At 40.1% G+C, this 15,195-nt stretch overlaps 1 protein-coding gene across 1 annotated transcript in view; it reads left to right on the top strand.

Moving 5' to 3' along the window:
- The window catches only part of LOC135477408 (ATP-dependent translocase ABCB1-like), a 78,325-nt gene extending 64,441 nt beyond the window's left edge, over positions 1-13,884 (top strand). Inside the window, exons 17-28 of the mRNA XM_064757485.1 lie at positions 711-857; positions 1,658-1,762; positions 1,956-2,033; positions 2,504-2,587; positions 4,697-4,900; positions 5,603-5,703; positions 6,198-6,338; positions 7,561-7,717; positions 7,979-8,176; positions 9,799-10,005; positions 11,075-11,221; positions 11,681-13,884. Of these exons, the coding sequence (XP_064613555.1) occupies positions 711-857; positions 1,658-1,762; positions 1,956-2,033; positions 2,504-2,587; positions 4,697-4,900; positions 5,603-5,703; positions 6,198-6,338; positions 7,561-7,717; positions 7,979-8,176; positions 9,799-10,005; positions 11,075-11,221; positions 11,681-11,911 (1,800 nt within the window). The 3' untranslated portion in view covers positions 11,912-13,884. The remainder of the gene's footprint in view (positions 1-710; positions 858-1,657; positions 1,763-1,955; positions 2,034-2,503; positions 2,588-4,696; positions 4,901-5,602; positions 5,704-6,197; positions 6,339-7,560; positions 7,718-7,978; positions 8,177-9,798; positions 10,006-11,074; positions 11,222-11,680) is intronic.
- Positions 13,885-15,195: the final 1,311 nt, after the last annotated feature.

Below are 15,195 nucleotides of genomic sequence, written 5' to 3'. Positions count from 1 at the left end.
TTAATAGGTAACATGTCCAGCTACCTATGTTGGGAAAGAATCCACAAATGGCCTCAGATTTTACAGTCTACAATTTTTATCAAAATACCAGTTAATTTACATTGTGTGTGAACTTGTGTTGTGGTGGACGCGTATTTTTTTCTGGGTCTCGTGGGGATTTGAACTCCACATCTGAAATTTTTCAGCTAAGCTAAAGGGAAATCCCACCAGCCACTGCTAGTGTAAGCACCAGAAAGGCGCTCCCATTACGCTCTTTCCCGTTTAGTCTCGCCCCCAGGCCCCCCACCCCACCCCACCCCACCCCATCCAGACAAACTCACTTCTGTAGATTTAGAGCCTCGTGCTTCTTGAAACCTGTTTAATCAGGTTTCATTTACTCACCAGAGTGTATACTCCGTAGGTCACGCCAGGATTTAAGATCTACATAAAAAGGAAAAAAGGAACAAAAACTAAGGTTTTGTGGGAAATGAAGATAGCTATTCCCCCGCACCCCCCTACAAAAAAAAATCAAAAAAATCCTAGAAAACAGCAAAAGAAAAAAAAAGATTTCTGTGTCATGTTTTGTATCTCTTAATAGCCCTTCTATTTTATGCATATTTTTCGGCAAGGATTGAGAATTTCCGATGTGATGTCGTCAATGAACTTACTCCAAACGCAAGATCAGGTGAGCACCCTACATTCAGATTCTTAATATGGGTTTGTCTTTGTAGGAGGAGACGGCTCAGAAGGGTGAAGTGGCCCGCATCATGAGACTCAACTCCCCCGAGTGGCTCTACATCGTTGTGGGCTGCATCGCCGCTACGGTCGTGGGAGGAATCCATCCCATGTTTGCCCTCATATTCAGTGAGCTTTTAAAAGTAAGTGTGAAAGGTAAATAAAATGACTACATGTAGTCAGTGGGCGGATGTGTTTGCATATCTGTACCTTACATCTGGGAAAGTTCATCAGTGACTTCACGAGAGATCAGTGGTTTGCCATGAACATTCTGGTTTCCTTCTGCCATAAAACTGACTGTTATCATTATAGGTGGGCAAACGGTGAATGAAATGAAATAATAGAAATAGATAATTGTTTAGTCACCACATTGGGGTCAGTGGTACAGTGTTCGTGTATGCACAGGGTGTATAATGATAGAACATGGAATTTGTTAGTCACCACATTGGGGTCAGTGGTACAGTGTTCGTGTATGCACAGGGTGTATAATGATAGAACATGGAATTTGTTAGCCACCACATTGGGGTCAGTGGTACAGTGTTCGTGTATGCACAGGGTGTATAATGATAGAACATGGAATTTGTTAGTCACCACATTGGGGTCAGTGGTACAGTGTTCGTGTATGCACAGGGTGTAGAATGATAGAACATGGAATTTGTTAGTCACCACATTGGGGTCAGTGGTACAGTGTTCGTGTATGCACAGGGTGTATAATGATAGAACATGGAATTTGTTAGTCACCACATTGGGGTCAGTGGTACAGTGTTCGTGTATGCACAGGGTGTATAATGATAGAACATGGAATTTGTTAATGAATCAGTTCATAAAAATACAGTGTGTGAGATTTTTCACCAGTTAGCTTTTCCTGACACAGAGGAGCAGAGAAGTCATCTTTATTGAGTCAATCAATCAATCAGGTTATCACAGAGCTTATGATTTCCAGGTGCTAGCTAATCCTGACCCAGAGGAGCAGAGGTCCCAGGTGTACTTCATGAGTGGAATGATCATCGGTGTAGGCGCAGGGGTCTGGCTCTTCAAAACTATACAGGTATCATTCTTCATTGTCTATATTTTCCACTGATAAGCTGTTTTTCAGTCATGTCAGTGAAACCATTTGTAATATTTCTCTCTTTTACTTGTGAGTTTGTCATTAGAAATTCCTCCACTATGCAAACTTTTCATGTGTGTTTTTTAGAGTCAGTGTTCCATTTGTCTGAACTTCTGCTGTTATCTTGTTTCAGTTTTCCTGTTTCGGAAAATCAGGTGCCAATCTAACGATGAGGGTGCGGAATATGGCGTTCAGGGCAATGCTGAGACAGGTATGAAGTTTCACCTGTCCTTTTCTTCACGAGAATTTTAAATGAAATGATTATGTTTTTTAACTGCGAAATATTTATAATAGTACCTAAAAAAGAAGCAAAATAAATCTAATCAATGTATAAAAGAAAGATAACTGTATATCACTGAAAATTTCCTCCACGAGATTCTGAGATCTATTGATGTTAGTCAAGGTGTTTTGAGCTATGTCCTTTCAAAGGTGGATCCTGAAAAAAGTGAAATTTACGATTTTTATACCCCTCTATATGTGCACTTTTTGAGGTAAATTTGTGGGGAGATACAGTATTAAAATATAAATAAATGTTCACAAATAGTAAACTATGAAATAATTGAATATTAAATAATTAAACAAATAGGAACAGAATATACATGAGCATGATAAGTGAGTAAATAAATAAATAAATGAAAACATGGTTTCCCATCCAGCTTATGTTCTCTTTTGACTTTGCAGGATATATCATTTTTTGATGAACCTAGGAACCAGGTGGGGAGTTTGGCAGCTGTCTTAGCCAATGATTCCGCACAGGTGGAAGGGGTAAGACTCCTCCTACTTGTCTCATCATAATTATGATTCATTGTACATTGTTCTGCTCATGTAGCCACCTGTAGTCTTAGGCCTGCTACCTCTGCTGAAGGAGCTGACAAATCTGATACAAATTACTAATTAACATAATCCGGAATGATGAGTAGAAATGACCGTATAACCAGCGTTTTATTGTAAAGTTACTGTCATTAAACAAAAGCAGGTGAACACAGGTAAATTTTACCAAACTCATTGATGGAGATCTATTTTTAAGTATGGAAACTATTTATTGTTCACATGTGGACAATCTGTGGTGCCTTGTTTTGCTGAAGTAGTTTTTAGCTCACCTGTATGAAGTACAGGTGTAGCTTATGTCGTACCCCGAGCATTGGCATCAGAGTCAGCGTGTGATATTCCATCATTGATTGGGTGTGCACATATTGTTAAATAAAATATTAGGGATGGTGTCTCAAAAAGTACTGCATGTATTAAGCTCAGGTATTATTCACATGTAGAGCACAGTAGCAAGAGGGGGATATTCCATCATTGATTGGGTTTGTGCATATTGTTGAACAAAATGTTAGGAATGGTGCCTGTAAAAGTACTGCATGTATTGAGCTCAGGTATTATTCACATGTAGAGCACAGTAGCAAGAGGGGGATATTCCATCATTGATTGGGTTTGTGCATATTGTTGAACAAAGTGTTAGGAATGGTGAAAGTACTGAATGTATTGAGCTCAGGGTTTGCACATAGAGCGCTATGTAGAGCGCTATAACATGAGGGGATTATTCCATTGTTGATTGGGTGTGTAAATATTAAGTACTGTTAATAAGTTCGAGGGGGAGGGGAATAAGTAATGACCCAGGAGCCTCTCACCAAAGTCTGAGTTCAGGTCCAGCTCATGCTGGCTTCCTTTACAGCTCTAGGTGGGAAAGTCTGAATTTCGTTCACTACAGCTGCATGGAGTTTATCAAAGTTTGAACTGTTAAGATAAGGCAGATAAATGATTATTTGCTTCCACCACTATGATGTCTGCATCAGGTGGTACGATATCAAACCCATACTTAATGGACAGCAAAATATCTTCTGCCTCCGTGTCGATCATTTTGGAGTTTTTCCCAGGCCAAGGAATACAAGCTTGGCTCAAGACGAATTGTTAGTTTTTTAACTGCTTGAGAAGAGCGGCTGGATGAGGTTGGTTACAACCAGTAATGGAGCATTAATGGACAAATTTACAGAAAGGGAACTGGCAACCTGTATGGGAATAATATTTTTTGCAAATCTCTCACCCACTCGATGTTTTAGGCCCTGGGTGGCTACCTAGTGATTTGTGAGGAACAACAGTACCACTCTTCCCTTGAAAAGAGCGCTTTGGTCATAGGTGTACCAATTAACTTCAGCTTAAGTTTAAGTAAATCTACAGGTTGGTCCAGCTGGATTAATGCAATCGGACACTGTGCGGACCATTAAGATAAAGGGAATCAGCCTTACCGCTTGCTGCGGTTCAATTGAGACTTGCATTCCCTAAATCTGCGGAATAAGCAGCTTGTTTGATGAGACCGCAGCACTGTGACCACACATGGATCCTCATTTTCCAGAGGCGATGACTGGTCACTGTCCTGCTGGCTCCATGGATGTAGCACTGGGTTGCAGTTCTCATACTGCTTTGAGAACAAGTTTCCTCTAGCCCCGTGATATTTTGGTAGTTTTTAAATCGCTGGCATCCAGAAGCTTATTGGCTTCCATGGAACTAAATCCTTCTTTACTAAGGAATTTAAGAACTTTCTTCTGTTATCTTAAGACTTTCTAGAACCTATTGCTCGGCCTGGTCGTCAGATATGATAATAGTATGAGAATAGAAGTGTACAGATAACGCCGTCGGCTGCTGGCAATTTGTGCCTGGTTGCCACGACAACTCTTAGTACTTAAAACAAAAGTAGGCCCCACCTCCAAATTCTACTTCTTCTGTCACAACAGCCAATGACATCACAGGGCCTCCATCAGCTTACAGCTGCGCCCATAAAGAAAGCTCAAAGCCCTTAAAATGAAAAATAAAATTGGTGTCAACTTAAATAATAATAAAAAAATTTAAATTTGAGTGGTATTCTGTGTGTTTTAGGCAACTGGCGTGAAGATGGGAACGCTGATGGAATCCCTGGCCAGTATCATCGTCGCCTTGACGATAGCCTTCTACTTTGGGTGGAAGTTGGCATTCGTTGTGGTTGCCTTCTTTCCTGTAATGATTTTTTCAGGGATTGTACAGGGCAAAATGTTGCTGGGATTTGCCAAAGGAGATCGTAATTCTCAGCTGGAGGCGTCTAAAGTAAGTCAAAACGAGCAGGTATCAGGTCTGCAAAGCTGCAAGGCTTCAATATTAATTTCAGTCTTTCTTTATTTCTTTTTTCATTTATTTATTTATTATTTTTTCTTGTTTTTTTTTTATTGATTGATTTCTTTATTGATCAGTATAAACAAATGTGGGAATCCTATTTGAAAAGTCTCTTTGTATTATTTATTATTCTTTGTTTTATTTCTTTATTATTGAGAACTAAGACTACAGTTGAAATCATAAATGAAAAAATATTGAAGCCAGACACAGTTAGATTTCCCTAGTTGATCTGGTTTCAACTCAACACTACACATATGAAATAAAGCAATGGTTATAGAATGTACAGCCCAAGTTGTTAGCATGTCAGCGCAATGACACAGGATTGAGAGCCGCTTACCAATGTGGTCACTGTGAGTTCAAGTCCAGCTCATGCTGGCTTCCTCTTCTGTCATAAATGGGAAAGTGTTTTCCCCGGGCAGAGCCCTGTTTCCTTCCACCTTAATTCTCGCTGCCGTCAGATAAGTGAAATATTCTTGATTACAGCGTTAAACTCATATAAATAAATAAGTAAATAGAACATGTAGAATTGCATACCAGGAATGATGTGACTTCATGAAGAGAGATTCATGAATGTTGCGTGCAGGTATTTATAAAAGTCTGTGAATGGTCATGTTTGAGACGATTCTTCTTCCCCAGATTTCACTGGAAGCCATAGACAATATCAGAACAGTTGCTTCTCTGACTAAGGAGAAAGCTTTTGTGGACAAGTATTCAGCTATCTTCAATAAAGTGTATAAGTGAGTACCTTTGCAGTGTTTGGATAGGTCTGTGCGCATTGAATATACTTGTGTGTTATCGTCTGATTTAGTTTGTGCCTTGTCATCCAATTTCATACATCTTTTGTCATGTGTATAGATAACGGAGGTATAATTTCGAACTTTGAAACATCATGACCACGCTATAAAAATGATAGACTGAAACTTCTGATTGAAATCTGCTAATGATGTACAAATGTTGAAGGAATGAATGAATGAAGGAATAAGGCTTTAACACCTTACAGATGTGATAAATATTGGAAAAGTCGAACTATGGGAATTATTTAGGATGTGAAATTCCCTCCAAATAAAGTAAAATGGAGTGACAGCCTGTAAACATAGACTACTTTATGTCTCTAAAAAGAACATCTGGTTCATTTTATATATGTATTGGCATCTAATATACTTTTTGATCTTCTGATCTAAGTTACATATTTGATATCATTTCAGTACTTTTTATAACTTTTGTATTTCAGGAAAGCGCAGAAGCGAGCTCAGCTGTATGGGCTTACATATGGGTTCACCCAGAGCGTCATGTACTTTGCCTATGCAGCAGCATTCAGCTATGGAGCCTATCTGGTACAGCATGGAGAGATGCAATTCTTTAATGTTTTCAGGTAATGTCACATGTGATAGTAGTATACATGTGGATTATCTCTAGTTGGGGAAAATAATGGAAGCTGTCACAGCTGTAAAAAAACAAAAAAAAAACCCCTATATTTCCATCTGTAATTGGAATGGCTGTTCTTCCTGGAAAAAAATGATTTTTGAAATTGGCAGTTTTCAAAAAAGTATGAATTTGTGAAACACCTGGAAAATTTTCGATCTGTAAATTTGGAATATGATAGTAATTAAAATGTCTGGAAAAAACTGGCTTTTCAATTTGTAAATTTAAAAGATGATGCATGATTCTTGAAAAAAAAAGTGCTTCTTCAAACCATAATTTTGGATAGTGAAAGAAATTATAGCTGCTGGAAAAGATACTTTTTCAATCCGTAGATTTTGGAAATTGATGGAAATTATCACTCCTGTAAAGAAAGATGCCATTATTATCATAAAAGCCCTGATATTTCATGGGAAACAGTGTAATATCTTACTGCTTGTCTTCTTCCGGTATCACGTAGACAAATTGTACAGAAACTACCATAGGCTTTGTGTTTGAGTGCACACTTCAGTTGTATCCATTAAGTGGCACTATACTGCGTGAACCATTTTACAAGTGAGAGGTACACCTCAATGTGAGGTATAGATGAGGTGTACATGGGATGTACACCTCATGCACACCTCAGTGTGAGGTATGGATGGCGTGACCATGGGGTGTATGCCTCATGCTCACCTCAATGTGAGGTATACATGATGTGACCATAGGGTGTACGCCTCGTGCACACCGCAGTGTGAGGTATACATGCTGTGACCATGGGGTGTACACCTCGTGCACACCTCAGTGTGAAGTATAGATGATGTGACCATGGGGTGTATGCCTCATGCACACCTCAGTCCCTGTGAGGTATAAATGATGTGACCGTGAGGTGTACCCCTCGTGCACACCGCAGCATGAGGTATAGATGATGTGACCATGGGGTGTACGCCCTATTCACACCCTTGTGTGATGTACACATGAGGTATATGCATGTGTGGGGGTATGTCTCATGTAGACCTAATGAGATATAGATAAGGTGTACACATCATCTATTTTAATATGCACTATACCCCAAGTTCACCTCTGATCTATAAAGCATCCGTAATTCAATCAGTTTTTATTATAGGCTCTTCAGAGTGGTTTAGCATGTGAAGTAAGAATAGTTAAGCACTAAACATTATGTGTTTTTGTGTTATCAGGGTGTTTGCCGCCATCATCTTCACGGGCATGGCCGTGGGAAGAACCAACTCTTTGGCACCAGACTTCACCAAGGCAAAGCTGGCAGCGGGGAAACTCTTCAGTCTGTTTGACAGACAACCTCTGATTGATATCAACAGTGATGAAGGAAACTCACTGGTAAGGAAGTTGTTGTCTTCTTCTCCAGCCGTACGTGGTACGGTCTGACCGCAACTTGCGGATGCTCGTGGCTTTCCCTGGAATTCGGCCTGGTTTCTTCCCACCATAATGGTGGGTGCCCCTCGTATGCTCGTAGGTTTCTCTGGAATTTGGCCTGGTTTCTTCCCACCATAATGGTGGATGCCCCTGGTATTCAATATTTTTGAGGATCACTTTGCGTTAGTTTACTAGATATAAAACTTTTTCACTCTTACTCCACAGGAGAATTTTTCTGGCCGCCTGTCCTTCTCAGATGTTCGTTTTCGCTACCCTACTCGCCCGGATGTCCGTGTGCTGCGAGGCTTTGACCTTGAGGTGACCCCTGGACAGACGGTTGCCCTTGTGGGATCAAGTGGTTGTGGCAAGAGCACCAGCGTTCAGCTGGTGGAGAGGTTTTATGATCCAATCAAAGGCAGTGTGGTGAGATATACAGCTGTGCTATGTCATAAAATAATGTCAAGTGTTTGAGATATTTAGCAAGTGTGGTTATTTTTTACCTGTATTTTCCCCTTTTATCAGTCTTTTCCCCTTTTACCAGTCTTTTCCACTTGCGAAGGGCTGTGTATTTTTGGTGCTCTGACATTGTTCCCATGTTTACCTCATGACGTGGCTTGTGATATTAATGTAGTTATCCTACAACCCAGAAGCAAGGTCTGAGGCAAAGTAAGGGGAGACAACTTGTGTATTTCACACATTTTCTTGTGTGTAATGATTTATTAATAAATGCCCGCACAGCATCTTCTGATTGACATTGCCTTTTAGCAACTACATGTATAAAATAATTTTACATCTGAACATAATATGAAAAATACCCGACATATATGCAAACGGTTATTTACTTCCTTGTTAACGCGGCCTCAGTGGCTCAGTTGGTTAGCGTGCTAGCACAGCGTAATGACCCAGGAGTCTCAACAATGCCGTCGCTGTCAGTTCACGTCCAGCTCATGCTGGCTTATTCTCTCGGGCCGTACATGGGAAGGTCTGCCAGCAACCTGCGGATGGTCTGCCAACAACCTGTGGATGGTCGTGTGTTTCCCCCGGGCTCTTCCTGGTTGCCACCCACCATAATGCTTGCCGCTGTCGTATAAGTGAAACATTCTTGAGAACAGAGTAAAACACCAATCAAATCAAACCTTGTTGATAAATTATGAGAAAAATCAGTTTTGTTTGTAGCAGCAGCAGCAGCACTTAGATAGATCAACTTTTTTATTAGTACAAACTGGAGTGGTCAGCATTAGGCTAAAGCTCTGAACTGCTTGGTTTAGACCGTCATTAGAGTTTGTGAAAAGGTAGTTTTTGTTGTCATAGTTGGAAATGTCCATCTGCTGTTTGTCTATCCGTTTCTTTGTAAACACTCACTGTATTAAATGCTAGTAGCAAGACAGTTTTACCAAATATACAACACACATGCCTGTGGACTTTAGTAGAAAGAGCTATATCCATTTTGTTTGGTCATTTTATTCAAGATTGTTTGGGTAACTCATTGACCGTGACATATTTTTTCAAAGTTGTTTGTCCTTTACCTCCAATACCTTTGTAAGCCTACTAACTCTTACAACAGTCATTATAGAGCTGAGGAGTACTTGGTGCAGTGCATCTTTTCTAACTTGGCTCAGTCGGTTAGCGCGCTAGCGCAGCGTAATGGCCCAGGAGCCTCTCACCAATGCGGTCGCTGTGAGTTCAAGTCCAGTTCATGCTGGCTTCCTCTCCGGCCGTAAGTGGGAAGGTCTGCCAGCAACCTGCGGATGGTCGTGGGTTTCCCCCGGGCTCTGCCCGGTTTCCACCCACCATAATGCTGGCCGCCGTCGTATAAGTGAAATATTCTTGAGTACGGCGTAAAACACCAATCAAAAAAAAAAAAAAAAAAAAAAAAATCTTTTCTAACTGCATATCGGTTTATCTGTAAGCCCCAATAATTCATTCAGTCTGCTGACTGCTGTCCACCATGTACAGGTAAAAATGTTTTGAGTATGGCTTAAAACTGGATTGCATATGCATTGTCTTTTCTAGAAAGACTTCTGATGACTTTGTTGTTGTTGTAGTTGTTTGACGGACATGATGCCGCGGATCTAAACTTGAACTGGCTGCGCTCACAGATTGGAATCGTCTCGCAGGAGCCGGTGCTGTTTGACCGAAGCATTGCAGACAACATCGCATACGGGGACAACTCTCGGCAGGTGGACATGAGCGAGATCATCGCAGCGGCCAGAGCGGCCAACATCCACTCCTTCATCCAGAGTCTGCCTATGGTAATCAAGTATAGATGTCTTTGTCATGTCCAGGATAGCTGAAGATTTTATACCTTGGACATCTCAGCAACCAGCTCTGATTGTTAACCATTGAGATCCAGAACTGAGCTAAATGGAAATTTCCTACGCATATGTGTAGTATATAAATACTGAGATGCTGGTTGTGTTGACATCTCGGCTTAAACCATCCCATCTCCATCGGTTAGCAACCTGCTGATGGTTGTGGGTTTCCTTAATGCTGGCCACTGTTGTGTAATTTAAATTTTCTTTAGTATGGCATCAAACACAATCAAATAAACAAACCCTGTCTTCCAAGACCTCCATGGCTGCCCACTAACCCTTTCGCAAACTTTCACGAACTCCTCATCGAACCAGTTTGGTTACAGAGCCAGTGTAGCGAGCCTGAGGAATATTTATTTTTTTGGCCTCTGGGGCGGTTGAAATCAAATCTCCACTTTCGAAATTCGGCATCAATATGGATATCGTTTTAGAGAAGGGAGAATTTAAGTGAAGACAAGTGACTCACAACCTATGGGATACCATAGACGGACTAAGGGGAGATAATCTATCCATGACACCTAAAACACTTCTAAAGGAGAAGAATGAATCAGTGGTGTGTAATTCTGATGGGTTATATGTTAAGTTTAGGTTCACCTACAAATGCTTTGAGTTCCATCTTGCTCATCTGTTTATTTGGACTGCATGGACTCTAATACTTAGAGAGTCTGCCTCAAAGGTGGGACAGCCGGGATCAAAGCTGGGTCGACTTGTACCATAGACTTGTAAATTGATGCTTACTACTGTCTCACTCGGCGCTCAGAACTGAGAGGTTAGAGCAAGGAAACAGGATCGACAGGGTGTCTTAATGTTACTAGGTGGGAGGTCATGTCTAATGTCTTCGGCATGGTTCTTTAGTGGTGGAAGTACTTCAACGGCATGGAGTCATCCTGCCACAAGAAGACACAGTATATGTACACACACACCAGTGAAAAATGGTTAAGTATGCCGTTAAACCGCAAGCCATTCATTCATTCATTCATTCATCTGTTTATTCTGGACATTTTTACAGGGTTATGATACACCGGCAGGTGATAAAGGGGGACAACTCAGTGGAGGACAGAAGCAGCGAGTGGCAATTGCTCGAGCTCTTGTCCGAAACCCCAAAATTTTACTGCTAGATGAAGCAACTTCAGCATTAGATTCGGAAAGTGAGAGAGTAAGTTTGTGAAACCAGAATCATTTTTTGGATAAAGAAATATAAAATAGAAAGGTAAAAAAAATCTTGGAACAGTCTGTCTTCTGCAGACTCCAGGTCATACATGCACACAAATTGATAAAGGGCATTGGAAGCTCGGTGCCTTCATTGTGCATGTATCTCACACAGTATCAAATGGGAAAATTTTATAATGTTGGAAAAAAGTTTCCTCCCACCAAAATGTTCTGAAGTATAACATAAAAGTCCATTGAAATAAATAGTTGAAAAACTATGGGTGAAACTTTTAATTAACCATTGACACTAATCACTTCAGGATTACAAGCTCTGATTTGCCTGTTGTATAATGGAGCTTGAGTTCCGGTATTTAGGCTGTGGAATGAGAGTTTCTTGGATTGAGGTTGAAATCTTGAATAGAAATGTGAAAGGTTTTTAAGATAATTTCTTTTTTTCTCTCCTCAGGTTGTCCAGGAGGCTTTGGACAAAGCCCGAGAAGGTCGCACTTGTATTGTGATAGCTCATCGACTTTCGACGATCCAAAACGCGGATCGTATAGCTGTGATAAATCAAGGTCGAATTGTAGAGCAAGGATCTCACCAGCAGCTGATGGTGCGAAAGGGCGTCTACTATGCGTTGAATAACACACACGTAGTGTCCCAGAAACGCAAGTCCAGGGCGAGTCTGGGTAACTGATACAGGTATGGGACAACGTGAACACCCATGGACACTTTCAGTGCTGATATCAGTTTGAAAGAATCTGAATATAACTTACTATTGCCGTTCTCACATCAGATTGACCTCCGTGAAAATGTAGACCCCATTATCCTGTAACCCCTATATGAAGATGGAAAACGGACCCCCCAGTGAAAATATCATTGTGGATCAATCCCTATCGGTGATGTCAGATGTTCATCAGTGTGAACATTGCCTATCGGTACTGATGGGAGATTGCAAAGGGCCCCTGTGTGAGTCTGATCACCTCATGCCTGTGTAAAATGGATTCTCAGAGGCCAGACATAACCAGAGTTACCCCCAGTAGTGCTGTTATCAGGGTGGACACCTCGTGCTGTCCATGCGGTGACAAGTGGACCTCAGTGTAAATCCCCTGGTGCATGTACCCTAGTGAAGCAGTTATCAGAGTGGACACCTCATGCTGTGTGTAGGGGGACAAGTGGACCTCATTGTAAATCCCCTGGTGCATGTACCCTAGTGAAGCAGTTATCAGAGTGGACACCTCATGCTGTGTGTAGGGGGACAAGTGGACCTCACTGTAAATCCCCTGGTTCATGTACCCTAGTGAAGCAGTTGTCAGAGTGGACACCTCATGCTGTGTGTAGGGGGACAAGTGGACCTCATTGTAAATCCCCTGGTTCATGAACCCCAATGAGGCAGTTAACAGTGTGGACCCCTCATGCTTAGTGTTTGTGAAGCTAGCACATATGTCTCATCAAAGAATATCAGTATGTGTACTTGATGATAGTAATTGGAGCAAGTGCACTCTATATTATATAATAATATTTGTAAATATCGACCCAGAATGTTTGATAGACTATCTGATACTATAACTGGGGATATTTATGTCAAAGTTAAATATTTTTGGGGCCTATGAGAGTAGCCCTGGCGTGATAATAGGTTATATGATTGTCCCCTCTGCTCTCAAGGAACAGCTTGATCCTACATGTGCTGCCATCTGTGTACAGTTATACTTTAATAATGTAATTAATATAATTAAAGTCATAATATACTGGGGCCGGTTTCATGAAACTGACTTAGCATAAAGTTGCCCTTGTCTAAGTACACTTTATATCTCTACAACATATGTCGTCGTGGTAGTTAAGGTCACACTTAGCTAAGTGAGCTTCGTTAAACTGGCGCCTGTTCTTTAATCAGGGAATATATTCATTCAAACAAATGCATTTATCATCCATCTTATACATCTGGGCTGTGGCCGAGTCATTAATGTGCTAACCTCTCATGAGATGTGGGTTCAAACCACCTTCAAATAACTTATGATAGCCATCATAGGGGAAGGAATCATACGGAACCATGCCATAAATTAAATCAAAATGAGGAAAAAAAAAGTGTTAAAATAATTAACGAAACCCCTGAATAGAAAGAAAAGGGTTAATTATAGTGACCATAGGATAAGGATCAAATGGAGATGAGTGCAAACTTATGATTAACTATTGTTAAGATGCGTGTCAGTATGTACCATTTAAAAGTTAATGTATATCTTTCAATGACTCATTTGAAATAATTTTGCAGTCACCCTTTTTGGAGCATTTATGAGGAGAAAGGCCATGTTTAAATGGTCAGTAGTAAAGAAAGGATAAATAAATAATATTTTTTGCACAATGTTGCAGGAAGTAACAGGTTTTACCTACAGCGGAACTTTCAGTCTTTAAAAACAAATGTACCCACACACCATGCCATAAATTATTAACTGTGTTAACCATATTTTTGATTTCATTTTCCAAGTGAAGCCAGCTGATCATTGTGTGTACATGTTCATCAGGGGTTACAGTAAACATATTTTGTGCGCAGCATTGTTGTTGTTCAATTCTTGGACAAAGATTTTGCTGTGCCACGTACAAAGATTTCTGCATTATAATCTGACTTTCGGTCATGTTTAGGTGTTTTAGGTATGCCCGATCATTGACTGCTCAAGACATATGTTATTTGTATGATGAATTTGGTACTCATCGAAATCCAAAACGTATCTGTTACTTGTATATAGATGTATGTAGTTTAATTTTGATGTGTAAATGTGTATGTATACATGTGTATATATATAGTACCAAAATGTTTTGTAATATTTTTGATGGAGTTATGTGTGATTATATACATGTAATGTGTAATAATGACTTTAATTTACCAGTTCTTGATTTTTCTTATATTTGAGATGTAAAATTAAAATTGTCTTGCCAGAATGTCTTGTTTTATTAGTGGATCGGTACATATTGGGTGTTTTTTTCCATGTATCTATTTCTGTTTGTTTTGTATTGTTGGCTTATGCCTACTTTTTCAACCTTTTTTGGTATTTTTTATGTTTATGTTATGATTTTCTTTATCCAAGCAATTAAGCTCAAGGGCTTGTAATTTATAAATGGTCTGTAAAGCTTTCATATTCTTGAGGTTCTGTTTTGTTCTTTGCGTGTACCTTTAATTCTGAGATGCCAGGGTTCTTGTGTTGTAAACTGTGTACATGCCATGTTCCATGGATACTTAAACAAAGGTTTTGTTCTTTGCGTGTAGCTGTAATTCTGAGATGCCAGGGTTCTTGCATTGTAAACTGTGTACATATCATGTTCCATGAATACTTAAACAAAGGTTCTGTTTTGTTCTTTGTGTGTAGCTGTAATTCTGAGATGCCAGAGTTCTTGTATTGTAAACTGTGTACATACCATGTTCCATGGATACTTAAACAAAGGTTCTGTTTTGTTCTTTGTGTGTAAATGTAATTCTGAGATGCCAGAGTTCTTGCATTGTAAACTGTGTACATACCATGTTCCATGGATACTTAAACAAAGGTTCTGTTTTGTTCTTTGCATGTAGCTGTAATTCTGAGATACCAGGGTTCTTGTATTGTAAACTGTGTACATGCCATGTTCCATGGGGACTTACACAAAATCAATTCCAGTCTGTCTCCTCTGTTGTTTTCTCTATGCACATGTTTAATCTTACAGCACTAACCTCAAGGACTGACTACAGAAAATATTCAAGTTATGTTCGTACTCAGGTTGGAACTTTGTTCTTTTAGCATAAGAAGTTTTTATCTGAGCTTCTGTGCATATTCTTGAAGTGAAATAAAACACAGACCACGCAGAAAAGCAGCCCCATAAACTGTCTTCATGTAGCAAGTCTCTAGTTCTGACGTTGCAATTGGTGTGTACTACGTCATGGGTTTGTGGGCTCATTAACACTGCACACGACCAACCACTTACACACTGACGATTGGTTCAGGACATGTAACCTGT

The sequence above is a fragment of the Liolophura sinensis genome, chromosome 11, assembly GCF_032854445.1.
Source record: "Liolophura sinensis isolate JHLJ2023 chromosome 11, CUHK_Ljap_v2, whole genome shotgun sequence".
NCBI lineage: Eukaryota > Metazoa > Mollusca > Polyplacophora > Chitonida > Chitonidae > Liolophura > Liolophura sinensis.
This window is presented reverse-complemented; position numbering and strand designations above follow the sequence as displayed.